This window comes from Miniopterus natalensis, chromosome 6, assembly GCF_054644295.1.
Source record: "Miniopterus natalensis isolate mMinNat1 chromosome 6, mMinNat1.hap1, whole genome shotgun sequence".
Classification (NCBI taxonomy): domain Eukaryota; kingdom Metazoa; phylum Chordata; class Mammalia; order Chiroptera; family Miniopteridae; genus Miniopterus; species Miniopterus natalensis.
In genome coordinates this window covers 2,996,521-3,010,854 of record NC_142086.1, presented here as the reverse complement: position 1 = coordinate 3,010,854, position 14,334 = coordinate 2,996,521, and the positions used below count along the sequence as shown (strand labels likewise).

At 51.8% G+C, this 14,334-nt stretch overlaps 1 protein-coding gene and 1 pseudogene across 2 annotated transcripts in view; both read left to right on the top strand.

Annotated features, from left to right (window-relative positions):
• The first annotated feature begins 304 nt into the window (after positions 1-304).
• Positions 305-1,616, top strand: LOC148092841 (elongation factor 1-alpha 1 pseudogene; annotated as a pseudogene).
• An 8,756-nt stretch (positions 1,617-10,372) lies between these two features.
• Positions 10,373-14,334, top strand: part of GK5 (glycerol kinase 5) — an 85,660-nt gene continuing 81,698 nt past the window's right edge. Inside the window, exon 1 of one of the 2 annotated variants that reach the window (XM_087818050.1) lies at positions 10,373-10,531. In XM_087818050.1, coding sequence (XP_087674176.1) covers positions 10,373-10,531 — 159 coding nt within the window. Of the gene's footprint in view, positions 10,532-12,131; positions 12,615-14,334 lie in introns of those variants that run through there. The other variant, XM_016214106.2, reaches the window with a different exon arrangement.

Genomic DNA, 14,334 nt, shown 5'->3' with positions numbered 1-14,334 from the left:
AAATCGTTCAGGGAGAAGACTGGGTAAATCGCTGTTTTGCAATGGGTTTCCTCCAGAACGCAGGTGTCGTGAGAGTCACTGCTAAATCTAAGCAAAAATGGGAAAGGAAAAGACTCATATCAACATTGTCTGCATTGGACATGGAGATTCCGGCAAGTCTACTGGCCTCTGGTCTACAAATGTAGTGGGACCGACAAAAGAACCATGAAAAAATTTCATTAGGAGGTTGTTGAGGTGGGGAATGGGGAATGGCTCTTTCACGTGAGCCTGGGCCTCGGGTAAACTGAAAGCTGACCATGAGCGTGGTATCACCACCGATATCGCCCTGTGGAAATTCGAGACCAGCAAGTATCATGTGACCACCACTGATGCGCCAGAGACTGCACCCAAATCAGGACGCAGAGGCTTTATCAAAACATGGTCACAGACACACCTGAGGCTGGCCTTGCAGTCCTGTTGTTGCTGCTGGTGTTGGTGGATCTGAAGCAGGCATCTCCAAGAAGGGGTAGACCCGTGAGCCTGCCCTGCTGGCTTCCACACTGGGTGTGAAACTACTGATTGTCGGTGTTAAAGAAATGGATTCCACTGAGCCACCCTACAGCCAGAGGGATAGGAGGGAATTGTTAAAGAAGTCAGCACCTACATTAAGAAAATGGGCCACAGCCCTGACACAGTAACATTTGTTCCAGTTTCTGGTTGGAATGGTGACAACATGCCGGAGCCAAGTGCTAACCTGCCTTGGTTCAAGGGGTGGAAAGCTGCCCGTAAAGATGGCAGTGCCAGTGGAACCAGGCTGCTTGGAGCCCTGGATTGCATCCTGCCACCAGCTTGTCCAACTGATCAGCCCCTGCGTCTGCCCTCCAGGCGGCCTGCACGTTGGTGGTGTGGGTGCTGTCCCTGAGGCCGCGTGGAGACTGGTGCTCTCACACCCAGCATGGCCACCTTTGCTCCAGTCAGTATTACAGCTGACGTCAAGTTTGATGAAATGCACCAGGAAGCTCTGGGTGAAGCTCTTCGTGGGGACAGTATGGGCTTCAGCGTCAAGAATGTGTCTGTCAGAGATGTTCATTGTGTCAGTGTGGCTGGTGGTGGCAAAAATGACCCACCAGTGAAAGCAGCTGGGTGCACAGCTCAGGCGATTCTCCTGAACCGTCCAGGCCAAATCGGTGCCAGATACGCACCTGTGCTGGACTGTCACACAGCTCACAGTGCTCGCAGATTCGCTGAGCTGAAGGAGAAGACTGACGACAGTCCTGGGAAAAAGCTGGAAGATGGCCCAAAGTTTTTGAAATCTGGCGATGCTGCCATGGTGGACATGGCTCCTAGAGAGCCCATGGTGCCGAGAGCTTCTCTGACTACCCTCCTCTGGGCTGCAGTGCTGTTCATGACATGGCACAGACGGTGGCTCTGGGTCTCATCAGAGCAGCGGACAAGAATCACCTGGAGCTTCAGTCACCAAGTCTGCCCAGGAAGCTCAGAGGCTAAACGACTACTGTCCCCAGGACCTGCCACCCAGTCTCGGTCGGGTGTGGAAGAAAGGTCACAGGGCGGTTAGTCTCAATCGGCTGTGTAAGTTTAATAGTAAAAGACAAGTTACTGATTACAACACAGCATAAAACCTTCAGAAGGGAAGGAGGAGGCTTTGTGGACCATTTGGTTTTATTGTGTGCGGTAGTTCTTAAGTTATTTTTAAAAATTGGTTTTAGAGAGAGGAAGGGTGAGAGAGAGAAACATCAGTTGGTTGCCTCCTGCATGTCCCTGACCAGAGGGCTGAATCTGAAACCAAGGTCTGTGCCCTGACTGGGCATCACACCTGCTAGCTTTTGGTGTCTTTTCTCTCTTGTGGCTTTAAGATTGGGGCTCTTGCTCATGGGGATGACACTCCAACCCACTGAGCCACCCGGCCAGGGATAAGTCATTTGTTTTTAAAATCAGTACTTTTCAATAGAAACAACGTGACTAAAAATCTGTCACAGAACCTGGAGACCCATTAAAACAAAGTTTAATGAGAAAAACAAAAGAAGGGGGAAATAGATAAGTAGGATAAACTGAATGTGACAAAATGCTAATGTTTGGAAAGTCTGGGTAGAGGATTATGGGGATTCTTTGTGCTATCTGGCAACTCTCCGTCAGTCTGAAATGGTGTCATAATAACTTGTCAAATCAAATCCCTGATAGGAGTTTCCTAAGAAGAGAATGCGGATAATGGGAAGAGGCCACGTGTAAAAGCAGAACATTCTCCAGAACCCAAGGGCCAGGTGCTCAGTCCAAAGGATCACAGCAGGGTGTCTCCAGTAGGATAGACTGAAAAAAAAGACCACACCGAGGAGAGCCAGACACTGAATTTAGATAGAAAATCTTAAAGCCACCGGAGAGAAAAGACAGGCTGCCCACCCAGGATAAGGAGGAGGCTGCGGCCCACTCCTCCCCGGCAAGGACAGCGGGAAGCCGGCGGAACAGCATTTGCAGCGCCCGGAGAGAAAGCCACGGCCACACCAGCGTCCTCTACCCAGCTGAACTACATTTTGAAAGTGAGGATATTATAAAGATATTTTCAGATATTTAAAAACTAAGAAAGTTTACTGCTCAAAGATCCTCGCTGAAAGAACCACTTACTAATCTAATCTAGGAAAAAGGAGGCGAACCGGGAAGGATGGAGCTTGAATGCGTGTGAAAGGCAGCGAATGCTGAGCGGATCACCCAGGGACATGCTGCTAAACGAGACACGGGGCACCGGGAAGCGGGGGCGCGCTCACCCCGAGCCCCGGGCGCCCGCCTCCGGCTGCGGCTCGCACGCGCCAGGCGGGGTGCTTTCCACTGTCCCTCCAGCGCCTCATTTTTCACGTTTGTGCGTTTTGCCCGTGATTCAGTGGTTAAAGGGCCGCAGGCGCAGTCCCGCAGCGTTCCTAAGCAGCAGAGGGCCCTGGGGCGCCCCGCAGGGAGCGCGCGCATTCGCCGGGCTTCGCGGGGCAGGGACCCGCCTGGGCGGGCCGCGGGAGGCTGGCAGCTGGGCACAGGGAACAGTCGTTCCTGTGTCACTGTTTCCTGATGGTTGCCTTTCTTCTCATACGGATGTGTGGGACTACTTTCCCGCACCCTGCCCACATATGAAAGAAGCTGCGCGGGCGGAGCGCGGCGGCTCGGCGGTCAGCGGCGCGGCAGGGCCGGGCCGGGCTGCTGGGCCGAGGCCTCCCTGGCTCGGGCTGGCGGTGACCTCGCAGGCCCCGCGGGGACCCCCGGAGCCCTCCTCCGGTTCATTTAAAAGGCAGTGTTTGTTGTTCCTGGTTCCGCTTGTGCTTCTGTCCTTCGCCTTCTGAATTCGCCGGTTCTGTTCTCAGCCCCCTTGCCCGCGGTGCCCGCGCAGCGCCCCAGAGCCCCTGCTGCCCAGCGGGGGACCCCGGGCACCCGCCGCCACAGGCACAGGCGAGTCCAGAGCCACCGCCTGTCAGGCTCAGCCCTGCACAGCCTCAGCGGGCGCAGGCCTGGGGGCACTTGGCCCACGGGTCCCAAGGACTGAGCTCATTTAAAGTTAGTGTTGGGGCGGAGACACAGGAGGGGGGCACAGGTAACAGCTGCCCCCCCCCCAACCACATTGGAATCACAACCAAAACACAAAACCACCCTCACCCAGAGCCTCCTGAGATCCGGCTGCGCAGAAGCCGCACAGCCAGGGAGCTGAGGGAGCACGGAGGCTCTAGGAGGGGGAGACGGGGCGGGCAGGGGCTGAGTCAGGGAGACTCGCCGGGCCCACACCTGCTGCTGGGGCTTAAACCCAGGAGGGACACCTTCTGGGCGGTTTCCCAGAGGAGCAGGGGTCCCAGCCCCCCACCAGGCCCCCAGCCCAGGGCTCCAGGGCCCGGACGAGAGGTCCCCACAACTCCGGGCTGTGAAACCAGCGGGGACTGTCCCTGAGGGTCCCCAAGGCTGCGGGAGCCCCAGCAGCTCCTCTGAAAGGGCCCGGCAGGGACTCACTCGGACGCTCCCTCTGAGCCCAGCCCCGGGCAGCAGCTTGAAAGGAACATGGGACACTCGGGGAGGAACTAACCTGCCTGAAATTTGGGCGAGAGCTGGAGGGGCGGCTTCCTCCCAGGCAGAAGGGCTGGCGGAGGCCACTGTTCCTTTGGTGAGTCCTCCCCTCACAGAGCTAGCAGGCAGGCACATTATTTGAATCGCCAGCACCTGATTCACACCTTTGGCCCCTCCCCTCCCCACCTGCAAGCTCATCCAGGCCATTTCCACGGGCTTTTCTATGCAAGTGGCCTCTCGAGTCTCATGCTTAGGACTTTCCTAAAACCTCTCAAACAAGCAGCTGCTGGTGTCAGTGTGCCCCACATGGCTTGATAAGTGGCCCCAGGCCTGGCACCAGTGGCAACCTGCATTGGTTCATAGCTTGGCCTCTCCTGGGCACCTCCAAGCCCAGCACAAGTAGCAGCCAACTATGGTTGGCTGTGTAGCTCATGCTGGGTGGCCCTGGGCAAGGCACTGGCAGAGGCTGACTTTGCACCTCCCGGGAGGCCCCAGAGACAGTGCACCTGGTGGTCAGACTCAACCACACTGGATTATAACCCTACTATATCCACAAGTGACACACTCAAGGGGTGCACTTGGTGAACACCAAAGCCCCACTGAAGTAAGTCCTGATCCATAGGGGTGTCTCCAGCACAGCAGCTCTTTGTCTGTAGTTGCAGCTGGTCCTCACAGCCAATTGGCCTGGGGGTCAGTTCCTCCCAGTGGCGCCATCAGCAACCAAGGCTCAACTACAACAGGACAGTGCACACAGCCCACACAGGGGAGCACCTAGAAGGCCCAGCTCAGGTGACTGGGGAGGCTGAGTCACTGGACCCTACAGGACACCTACTACACAAAGCCACTCTACAAATTCCAGGAGATATAGCAGCTCTACCTAATACATAGAAACAAACACCAGGAAGCAAACAAAATGTGGAGGCAAAGAAGCATGTCACAAAGGAAAGAATAGAAGAAATCTCCAGAAGAGGAACTAAATGAAATAGATCCAAACGAGCTAACAGATATAGAGTTTAGAATTTTGTTTATAAGGATGCTCAAGGATATCAGTAAGAGTATTATGAAAACAAGCGAGACTATCAATGACCTAATAAAATACCTATCAGAAAGGAAGGCTACATGAACTGAAATGAAGAATCATTTACAGGGAATCAACAGTAGAGGACGCTGAGAATCAAATCAGCAATTTGGAACATGAGAAAGCAAAAAACACTCAACCAGAAGAGAAAAAAGAATCTAGAAATATGAAGATAGTGTAAGGAGCCTCTGGGACAACTTCAAGAGGCCCAACATTCATATTTTTGGGGTGCCAGAAGGGGAAGAGAAAGAAAGCAAGAAATTGAAAACCTATTTGAAAAAATAATAACAGAAAACTTCCCCGACCTGGGGAAAGAAATAGACTTACAAGTCCAGGAAGCACAGAGGGTCCCAAACAAGAGGAACCCAAAGAGGCCCACCATAATTAAAATGCCAAAGGTTAAAGACAAAGAGAATCTTAAAAGCAGCAAGAGAAAAGCAGTTAGTTACCTACAAGGGAGCACCCATACGACTGCCAGCTGATTTCTCAATAGAAACCTTGCAGGCCAGAAGGGAGTGGCAAGAAATATTCAAAGTGATGAAAAACATGGAACTACAACCAAGATTGCTCTACCCAGCAAAGCTATCGTTTAGAACTGAAGGTCAGATAAAGAGCTTCACAGGTAAGAAAAAGCTAAAGGAGTTCATCACCACCAGACCAGCACTACAGGAAATGTTGAAAGGTCTTCTTTAGGAAGAAGCTAATGAACAAAATAATCTGATGAACTAAATAGACCCAGAGACATTGACGCAGGCAACAGACGATCATATTTCAGAGGAAAGAGGGAAGGGGGGGGTGGAGGGTGGGAAGAGATTAACCAAAGAAGTTATATGCACATATGCATAACCCAGGGACACAGTCGATAATGGGCTGAAGGCCTGGGGAGGGGTGGGAGCGAGGTGGAGGGGGTCAATTGGGGTTTGGAAAAATGGGACACGTGTAATACTTTCAACAATAAAATTTTAAAAATTAGAAAATAAAGTTAGTGTGGAACCTGCAGCTTCTCTGTGGGATGGGCTGCATCCGGCTAAATGCCCAGGTCCCTGCGCTCAGTTCCAGGCCTCTGAGGCGGGTGTGCGGAGTCACTGCCCTGTGCTCAGAGGGTCAAAGAGACTTCCTGGGTGGAGGAGTGTTTTCTGACGTGGTTGTCGTGGGGGTTGTGTGGCTCTGTGCCCTTGTCAAAGTTCACAGCCCGGGCATCTCAGCGAATCCCGAGTGGGTGGATTTGGGCAGAAACAGGTGCCAGCGGTGGCGAGAAGGGCGGGAGGGGTTTCTTTACCATTAGTCCACGGCTGAGGTAGAAACCTTTCTATCTGTGCATTTCTAATTGCCTTATGCAATAATTCTATTGGTTTTCCTCAAAAACCAAAGTTTTATTTATATCCATGAATTTAAAAAATGTTTTCAGCTATTTTCTAATGTGGCTTAATTCTCAGCTCACAGAACGCGCTCATTTGAGATGCTGTGACAGGACGTCCTCAGCGAGGCCAAGGCTGGGACCCTGCGTGACGGCGCGGCTGCGAGGAGAGCGGAGCGGAGCGCCCCCTGAGCGAGGCCTGGGAGCCCGCGGACAGCGCGTCGCGGGGTCCTCCCGCCCACAGCGGGCTGCGCAGGGGCCGCGGGCCTCCTGTGGCTCCGCGCGCCCGGGCGCCCTGGGGACCGGGCCGCGCCCTCCGGGATGGGGGCGGCCTGCTCGCCTTTCTGCCCCGGCCGCCTGTTCAGGTGCCGCCGGTGTGAGCGGTTCCCCTGAGGGTGATGGGGACCCTTCCGAAGACTCCCAGCAGCCGGCTAAGACGACACCCTCCCGCCCGGCCCTCGGGCGCCCCCGCCGAGGCTGGAGGACCGGCGGCTGCAGCCGGGGCGCGCGGGGCGGGTGGGGGCGTCGGCAGCAGGGGCGCGCTGGCCGTTTTCGCGGACTAAGCGCGTCGGGGGCTCTGCGGGTGGCTGTGCGGGGCCCTCCCCGCCCACAGTGACCGTCCCGGGGGAGCGCAGGGGCCGTCCCGTCCGCAGGGGCGGCTGGTGGCGATGCGCCCCGCAGGCGCACAGCCTCCGGCCCTCCCTGCGGCCAGAGGGGCAGCCAGGTTTTGTTTGCTTATTTGAGCTGTGAAGTGCCCTCTGGTCTGGTATCATTCCGTGACCGATTCTCCCCTGGTTTCGGTCTAACTCGAAGTCCAAAAGGCTGGGCTCAGCCTTGAGGCACCCCGGATTCCCTCCAGGGTGCGGCGGGATGGGGGCGCGCACGCGCTTTCTGATCCAGACTGAGGGGCTGCCCCCGGGTTTCCTGGGGCGTGGGCGGCTGGGCCCGCTGCAGGGCGAGAGGGTGGAAGGAGCGCCCAGGCTGGTGGGCACACTGTGGGGGCGGGGACGGGCCTGGGAGAGCAGCCCCGGGGGTCAGGCCCAGGCTCCAGGAGAAGCAGCGGCCACGCCAGGTGTAGTCCAGCGCCGCCAGGTGAGCGAGCGCAGAGCAGCAGTGGCCTCACCAGGAACGATGGGCTGACCCCGGAGCAATGGGACCTTCGGAGTTTTGGAGCCTTAGACACACGCGCCTTCCTCTGAGGGCAGAGCAGCGTGCGACCGTGACAGCAGACAACGCACACGGGAGAAAAGGCCTTGGCGGCCCGAGCCCTCTCCTGGACAACAGCCAGACCAGCTCAGGGAAATCAGCTCTGGGTTTTAAATCTGAGCTATTTAAGTTTAGTTTGTCCCACACCCAACACCCGAAAATACATGCAAAATTTTGTGCATATAAGCATCTTCTCAGAAAGATACCATTTATCAGGGTCTCAACATTGTTCAAGATCGGGAACATTAGGAAACACTGAGCTGAGTGTTGCTAAGGTCCTGGCCTTCACGTTCTTGCTCAAGTGGAAGTTTGCAATGCAAACCGGAAACAGCCACTGACGGAAACTGAAAGCAGCTCCACCAGCGAGGGGAGGCTGGCTTACGGGGGAAAGCCATGCAAAGGAAGACTCCACATGTGCACAGTTTGATTGGTCCAAATGGCACTGTTCTGATTGGTGGTTATGAAACAGTTGTGGTTGGTCCTTAAACACACAGCTGTGCAGCTCCCATTGGACGGGAAGGTTTCAGTCCTATTGGTCAAAATACAATACCAAGGGCTTCTTTATAAGGGTTGGCTCATACCCCAGGAATGTAGTGCGGGACGCTGGCAGCCGGGTCAGCTGCTTTTCCCTGAAGTGCAGTGTGCTGAGAGGCCTCTGCAAACAATGGTTTCTAGACTCTGGATTTTGGGCCCAATTACCCACAAGGGATTCTTGCTAGACTCTGGTTTGGGGGCCCAATTAACCACAAGGGATCCAAAGAAAGTGTCAGGGTCCAAGAAGCCCAAGAACTATCACGTAAAAAGTATGCTAAGTATTAATAAGGGAGTACAAAACAGCTTTCTCTGCTGTGAGAGGGGACCTGTGATGGTTAATTTTATGTCAACTGGGCTAGTCTGGTGGGCACACTGTGTGGGTGCTCAGTTATTTGGTCAACTATCACTCTAGTTACTGTGAAGTACTTTTTAAAGATGTGATCAACATTTAAATCAACAGACATTGAGTAAAAGCAAATTATATTTCATAAAGTTGGTGGGCCTCATCCAATCAGTTGAAGGCCTCACGTGCAAAGTTGAGGTTTCCCAGAGAATTCTTAAATCTGCAACACAGGAACCCTGCCCGAGTGCCCAACTTGCTGCCCTAAGGAATTCTTACTCAAGACTAACATCAACTTTTACCTGAATTGCTAGCCTCCAGCCTGCCCTGGGACTTGCCAGCCCTCACAAGCATGTGAGCTAATTACTTGAGATAATTCTCAATTTCTTCTCTCTATCCTATTGCTTCTGTTTCTCTAGAGAACTCTGACCAATGCACAATCCATTAGTCATTTATCCAAATTACAATACTGGGGATTACATGTGTATGACTTAACAAACAGGTCACCACCGGTGAAGGCAATCCTAACTGAGGCCATTTGAAACAAGTGAGTACTATTGGGCAGGGACAGAATATAAAGAGAAAAACACATACTTTTCCATACGGTCCAAGCATCAAGTAATATGGCCGAAAATACCAATTTGGTAAAATTGGCTGAAAGCAAGTTGGTTAACATGATAATTAGGTCAAAAGAATGATTTGGTTAAAAATGAATATCCTTTACTTTTTAATTGACATGCCATGCTGCACTGTTAAATGTTTTCACAAAAAGGACATATCTGTATTAATTTTATAATTTTCAAAAAGAAGAAAATGAGTGTATTTGAGGCACTGGTTTTTTGTAGCGCTGCTGGTGGTGGGAAGGTGGCTCAAGCAGGTATTAACCCCTCCCCACCACCTTCGGATCAGGACCTTCCCAGAGCAGCTGTACCACTCCATGGGAAGGCCCTTGGGCTCCAGCCAGGATCTCGAAATCTCCACAGGCCTCCTTCCTGCCCAGGCCTTCTTTACATGCCTCTAAGAGCCCACGCTCTCTGGCCAGCAGCGAAGGGTAAAAGGTCTCTGACAAACTTTCAGGTTCTTGAAAAGCAGCCACTGGGTTGGAGCTTGACGGTAGAATCGACCACTCTAGGTGTCCCTTCTCCCCCGTTAGGGGCCTGGGGAGGTCTCACTCACTGCTATTTCATCTAGCAAGTATTCACTGATGTGTCTTACGTGTGCAGTTTTTATCAGGTTTTCTGGGGAGCGAAGTCTTGGGGGTACACTCTCAGTTTATTATTTTCGGCCGAATGTTGAATTTCTTTTCAGATCACTTCGTGTTAATTGAGATTCATAAAACGTAACTAGGGTTAAGAACCGCAGGCGCTGCCTCAGGGAGCTTACGAGGGCGGTAGTGAAGATTAATGGCCGGGCTCTGCAGAGCGAGCGCGCGACCCGTGCGCGGGTGCGCGGGTGCGCGGGTGCGCGGGTGCGCGGGTGCGCGGGTGCGCGGGTGCGCGGGTGCGCGGGTGCGCGGGTGCGCGGGTGCGCGGGTGCGCGGGTGCGCGAGGCTGGCTCCAGCTCCAGCGCGCCCCGCTCGCTCCGCGCTCTCCGCGCTCCACCGAGCGCCTCCCGGAGCGGGCGCCTGGGGCAGCTCCGTGCGCCGCGTGACGTCACGGCGTCAGGGCGGGGCCAGCGGCGGGCGGGCCGCCTGCGGGAGCGCAGGAGGGGGCGGGCCGGGCCGGGCCGGGCCGGGCGGCGGCGGCCTCGCGGGGCGCGCTGGGCTCGGAGGTGCGGGTGTTTGTAAGGGGCCGGCTGGGCAGGCGGCTGCGCGGAGAGGCTGGCGGGCGGGATGCCGGGGCTGTCCGCCCTCCCCGAGCAGGGGCGCCCGGAGCCGAGCGCGCCGCGCCCGCACACAGGCTTTGTGCTGGGGCTGGACGTGGGCAGCTCGGTGATCCGCTGCCACGTCTATGACCGCGCGGGGCGGATCTGTGGCTCCAGCGCCCAGAAGGTGACGGGGAGCGGGCGTCGGGCCGTGGTCGGGTCGCGGAGGGCAGGCGGGCGGGGTCGTGGTACCCGCCTGCACGCGGCCACCTGCAGCCCGCGGGCCCCGGGTCCGGAGCGGCGCCGGAGGGCTGCGCGTCCCCTCCCCGAGCGCGCGGCCGCCGCGCGCCCTCCAGTCCCGGCTCAGGCCCGGAGGGAGCCGCGTCGGTGACCCGGGCGCCCGCGGGTATTCCTGCCACCTGGGCATTCGCGTCTCCGACCTTACCTGGGTGGGGCGCGGGGCTGGGCAGGGCCGGGCTTTGTGATTTGGTTTTCCCCACACTTCCGTGGTACACCTCCAGCCTCGTCTTCGTTTACGTTTTAATTTTTGAAATCTGGATAGACTAACTTTATTGCTCGCTCTCCGGTTTCATTACTAACTACTTCTCAGACTGCTGGCTCCTCACATGACCGTTTGATTTCCATGGACATGGGAGGTATTGGACAACTTTTGGAGGCTGCTTTGTCATTACTTTTCTCCTTTCCATTTTTGAGAATTCGTAAAACAATCTTTCTGGTTTGAGAAACCTACCAAGTCATTAGTTGTTGTTAGTAAATCCTTAGTAAAGCAACCAGCAGACAGGTGCCCTTCCGTTCTCAAGTTAATGAAGTGCAGATTTCTAGTTACCAGGGTAGGGAAAGTGATGTTGACTGCATTTGGTGCTCTTAGGGACTCGTCTTTCCAGCGCCAACATCTTCTTACGTTAGCAGTGTTGGGACAGGAGCCCTTAGCCACCTGAGCCGTTCCCGCAGCCCTACTTGTTCGGTTCCCACCCTACTTCCAACCCTGTCAGAAGGGGTTTTCAATCACCTCCGTTGTCTAGGAGCAGGCCTAGCCAAATGACTACTTTGAGCATTTGTTTTGAGGAAACAGCGAATTTCCATTCTGGTTTGGGGAGCAGGACAGTGAGTTGGGGTACAGCAGCGCCTCGGTCCCTTCTCTGGTTGCCAGGGCAGGAGCACTGCGCGCCCACCCACGGACCCCATCCGGGCACCCGCGGGCCAGGACGGCTGAGGGGCTCGCGCCGCCGGCAGCGACTCTGCTCCGTGTCTTTGTATTAGCCTTTAGCTGCACAATGATACTTTGAACACAGTCTCCCTTGAAATTCTGGACACAAAGTACTTTTGTTTTAAGCAATGACTTTTTAAAAAAGGAAGTGGAGTATTTGGAACCAAAGGGAGATAGAAACTGCTGGTAGATACAAAGTTTCAGAGTTGCTGTAGTATTTGGGGAGAATCATTAGTTTTTTAGAAATGAGGTAAGAATTTCAGAGGATGACTCAAGATTGCTGACTTAGCGGGAGACTAGAATGGTTTGCCCAGACAATAAACTGGGGGGCGGGGAAGGTGTCTGGAAAAATATGTGAGTAAATAAAAATTCAAAAAGTCCCTGCCTAGGAATGCCTCTCAAACTGTAGTGGGGATTTTACAACAGTGCTTCTTAAAGTGTGATTCTTGTGCTGCTGGGGTTGAGATAAACTAAGATTTAGAAAAATGTGTAGTAATTTTGCAGACTAATTTTAGAATTACTGACCTTAATAATAAGGTCAGTATTTGTGATTTTATTTTGTATGCATTTTTTTCTAGAAAGTTGTTTTGTGTCTTCAAATATTTTTTTAAAATTAATTATAGTTGACATTCAATATTATGTTAGTTTCAGGTATACAAACTAGTGGTTAGACCTTTATATAACTTACAAAGTGATCCCCTTGATAAGTCTAGAGTTCACCTGGCAACATACATAGTTATTACAGCATTGTTGACTGCATTCCCTGGGCTGTACTTTACATCCCTGTGACTATTTTGTAACTGCCAATTTGTAGTTCTTAATCCCTTTACCTCTTTTACCTAGTTCCCCAGATCCCCTCCCACCTGGCAACCATCAGTTTCTTCCCCGTATCTATGAGTTTGTTTCTGTTTTCTTAGTTCATTTATTTTGTTTTTTTAGATTCCACAAATAAGTAAAATCATATGTTATTTGTCTTTCTCTTCTGTCTGGTTTAATTTACTTGGTATAATGCCCTCTAGGTCCATCCATGCTGTTGCAAATGGTAAGATTTCATTAGTTTTTATGGTCTAGTAATATCCTATCGTATATATGTACCACAGCTTTTTTATCCACTTGTCTATTGATGGGCACTTGGGTTGCTTCCATATCTTGGCTATTGTAAATAATGCTGCAATAAACATAGGAATTAATATATATTTTAAAAGTTAGTGTTTTTGGATTTCTTTGCAAAAACACCCAGAAGTGGGCTTGCTGGGTCTTATGGTAGTTCTATTTTAAATTTTTTGCCTATTACTCCATACTGTGTTCCATAGTGCTTAAACCAATTTGCAGCCTCCACATCCTTGCCAACACTGGTTGTTGACTTACTGAGGAAAGCCGCTCTCACAGGTGTGAGGTGATATCTCACTGTGGTTTTAATTTGCATCGCTCTGATGACTAGTGATGTTGAGAGTTTTTTCATACATGTCCTGGCCATGTGTATGTCCTCTTTGGAGAAGTGTCTATTCAAGTTCTCTGCCTATTTTTTAATTGGATTGTTTCTCTTTTTGGTATTAAGTTTTATGAGTTCCATGTATATATTTTATGTTTCAATTTATCTTTATTGTTGAAAATATTACAAATATTACCCATTGATTCCCTCCATCCTGCACCCCGCCCCCCAGGCCTTCACCACACTATTGTCTGTGTCCATGGGTTATGCACATATGCATATAAGTTCTAAGGTTAATCTCTTCCCACCCCCCTCACCCCTGCCCTCCCCCTGAGGTCCCTCAGTCTGTTTCATGCTTCTATGTCTCTGGATCTATTTTGTGCATCAGTTTATTTTGTTCATTAGATTCCACATTTGAGTGAGATCATGTGATACTTATTTTTCTCTGACAGGCTTATTTCCTTTAGCATAATACTCTCCAGGTCCCTCCATGCTGCCCCAAAGGGTAAGAGAGCCTTCTTTTTACAGCTTATGTATTTTGGATGTTAACTCCTATTATTGGCAAATGTCTTCTCTTATTTAGTGGGTTCTCTTTCCATTTTTCTGATGGTTTCCTTCCCTGTGCGAAGGCTCTTTAGTTAGATGCAGTTCCGTTCATTTGATTTTCCTTTTGTTTCTCTTGCCTGAGGAGACATAAAAAATATTCCTAAGAACGTGTCAGAGAGTTACTGCTTGTGTTTTCTTCTAGGAGTTTTATACTTCAGTTCTCATATTTAAGTCTTCGGTCCATTCTGAGTTCTTGGATATGGTGTAAGAAAGTGGTGCAGTTCCTGTTTTTTGCACGTATCTGTATCCCGTTGTGTGTTCCTCTCTCGTTTGTCGGACATTAACTGACCAGATAGACATGGGTTTATTCCCGGGCTCTCTGTTCTGTTGATCTGCGTGTTTGTTTTTATGCCAGTGCCATGCTGTCTTGCTGACTATAGCCCTGTAGTCTAGTTTGATATCAGGTAGCATGACACCTCCAACTTTGTTCTTTCTCAAGATTGCTTTGGCTATTTAGGGTCCTTTATAGTTCCATATAAGTTTCAGGATTATTTGTTCTAGTTCTATGAAAACTGTCATTGTTATTTTGATAGGCATTGCGTTGAATCTATAGATTGCTTTGGGTCATGTGGACATTTTATTTAATTTTAATTTTTTTTTTTTTTAATCCTCACCCAAGGATATTTTTTCCATTGATTTTCAGAGAGAATGGAAGGGACAGAGGGAGAGAAGGACAGAGGAAGGGATGGAGGGGTGGCAGAGAGAGAGAAACATTGATGTGAGA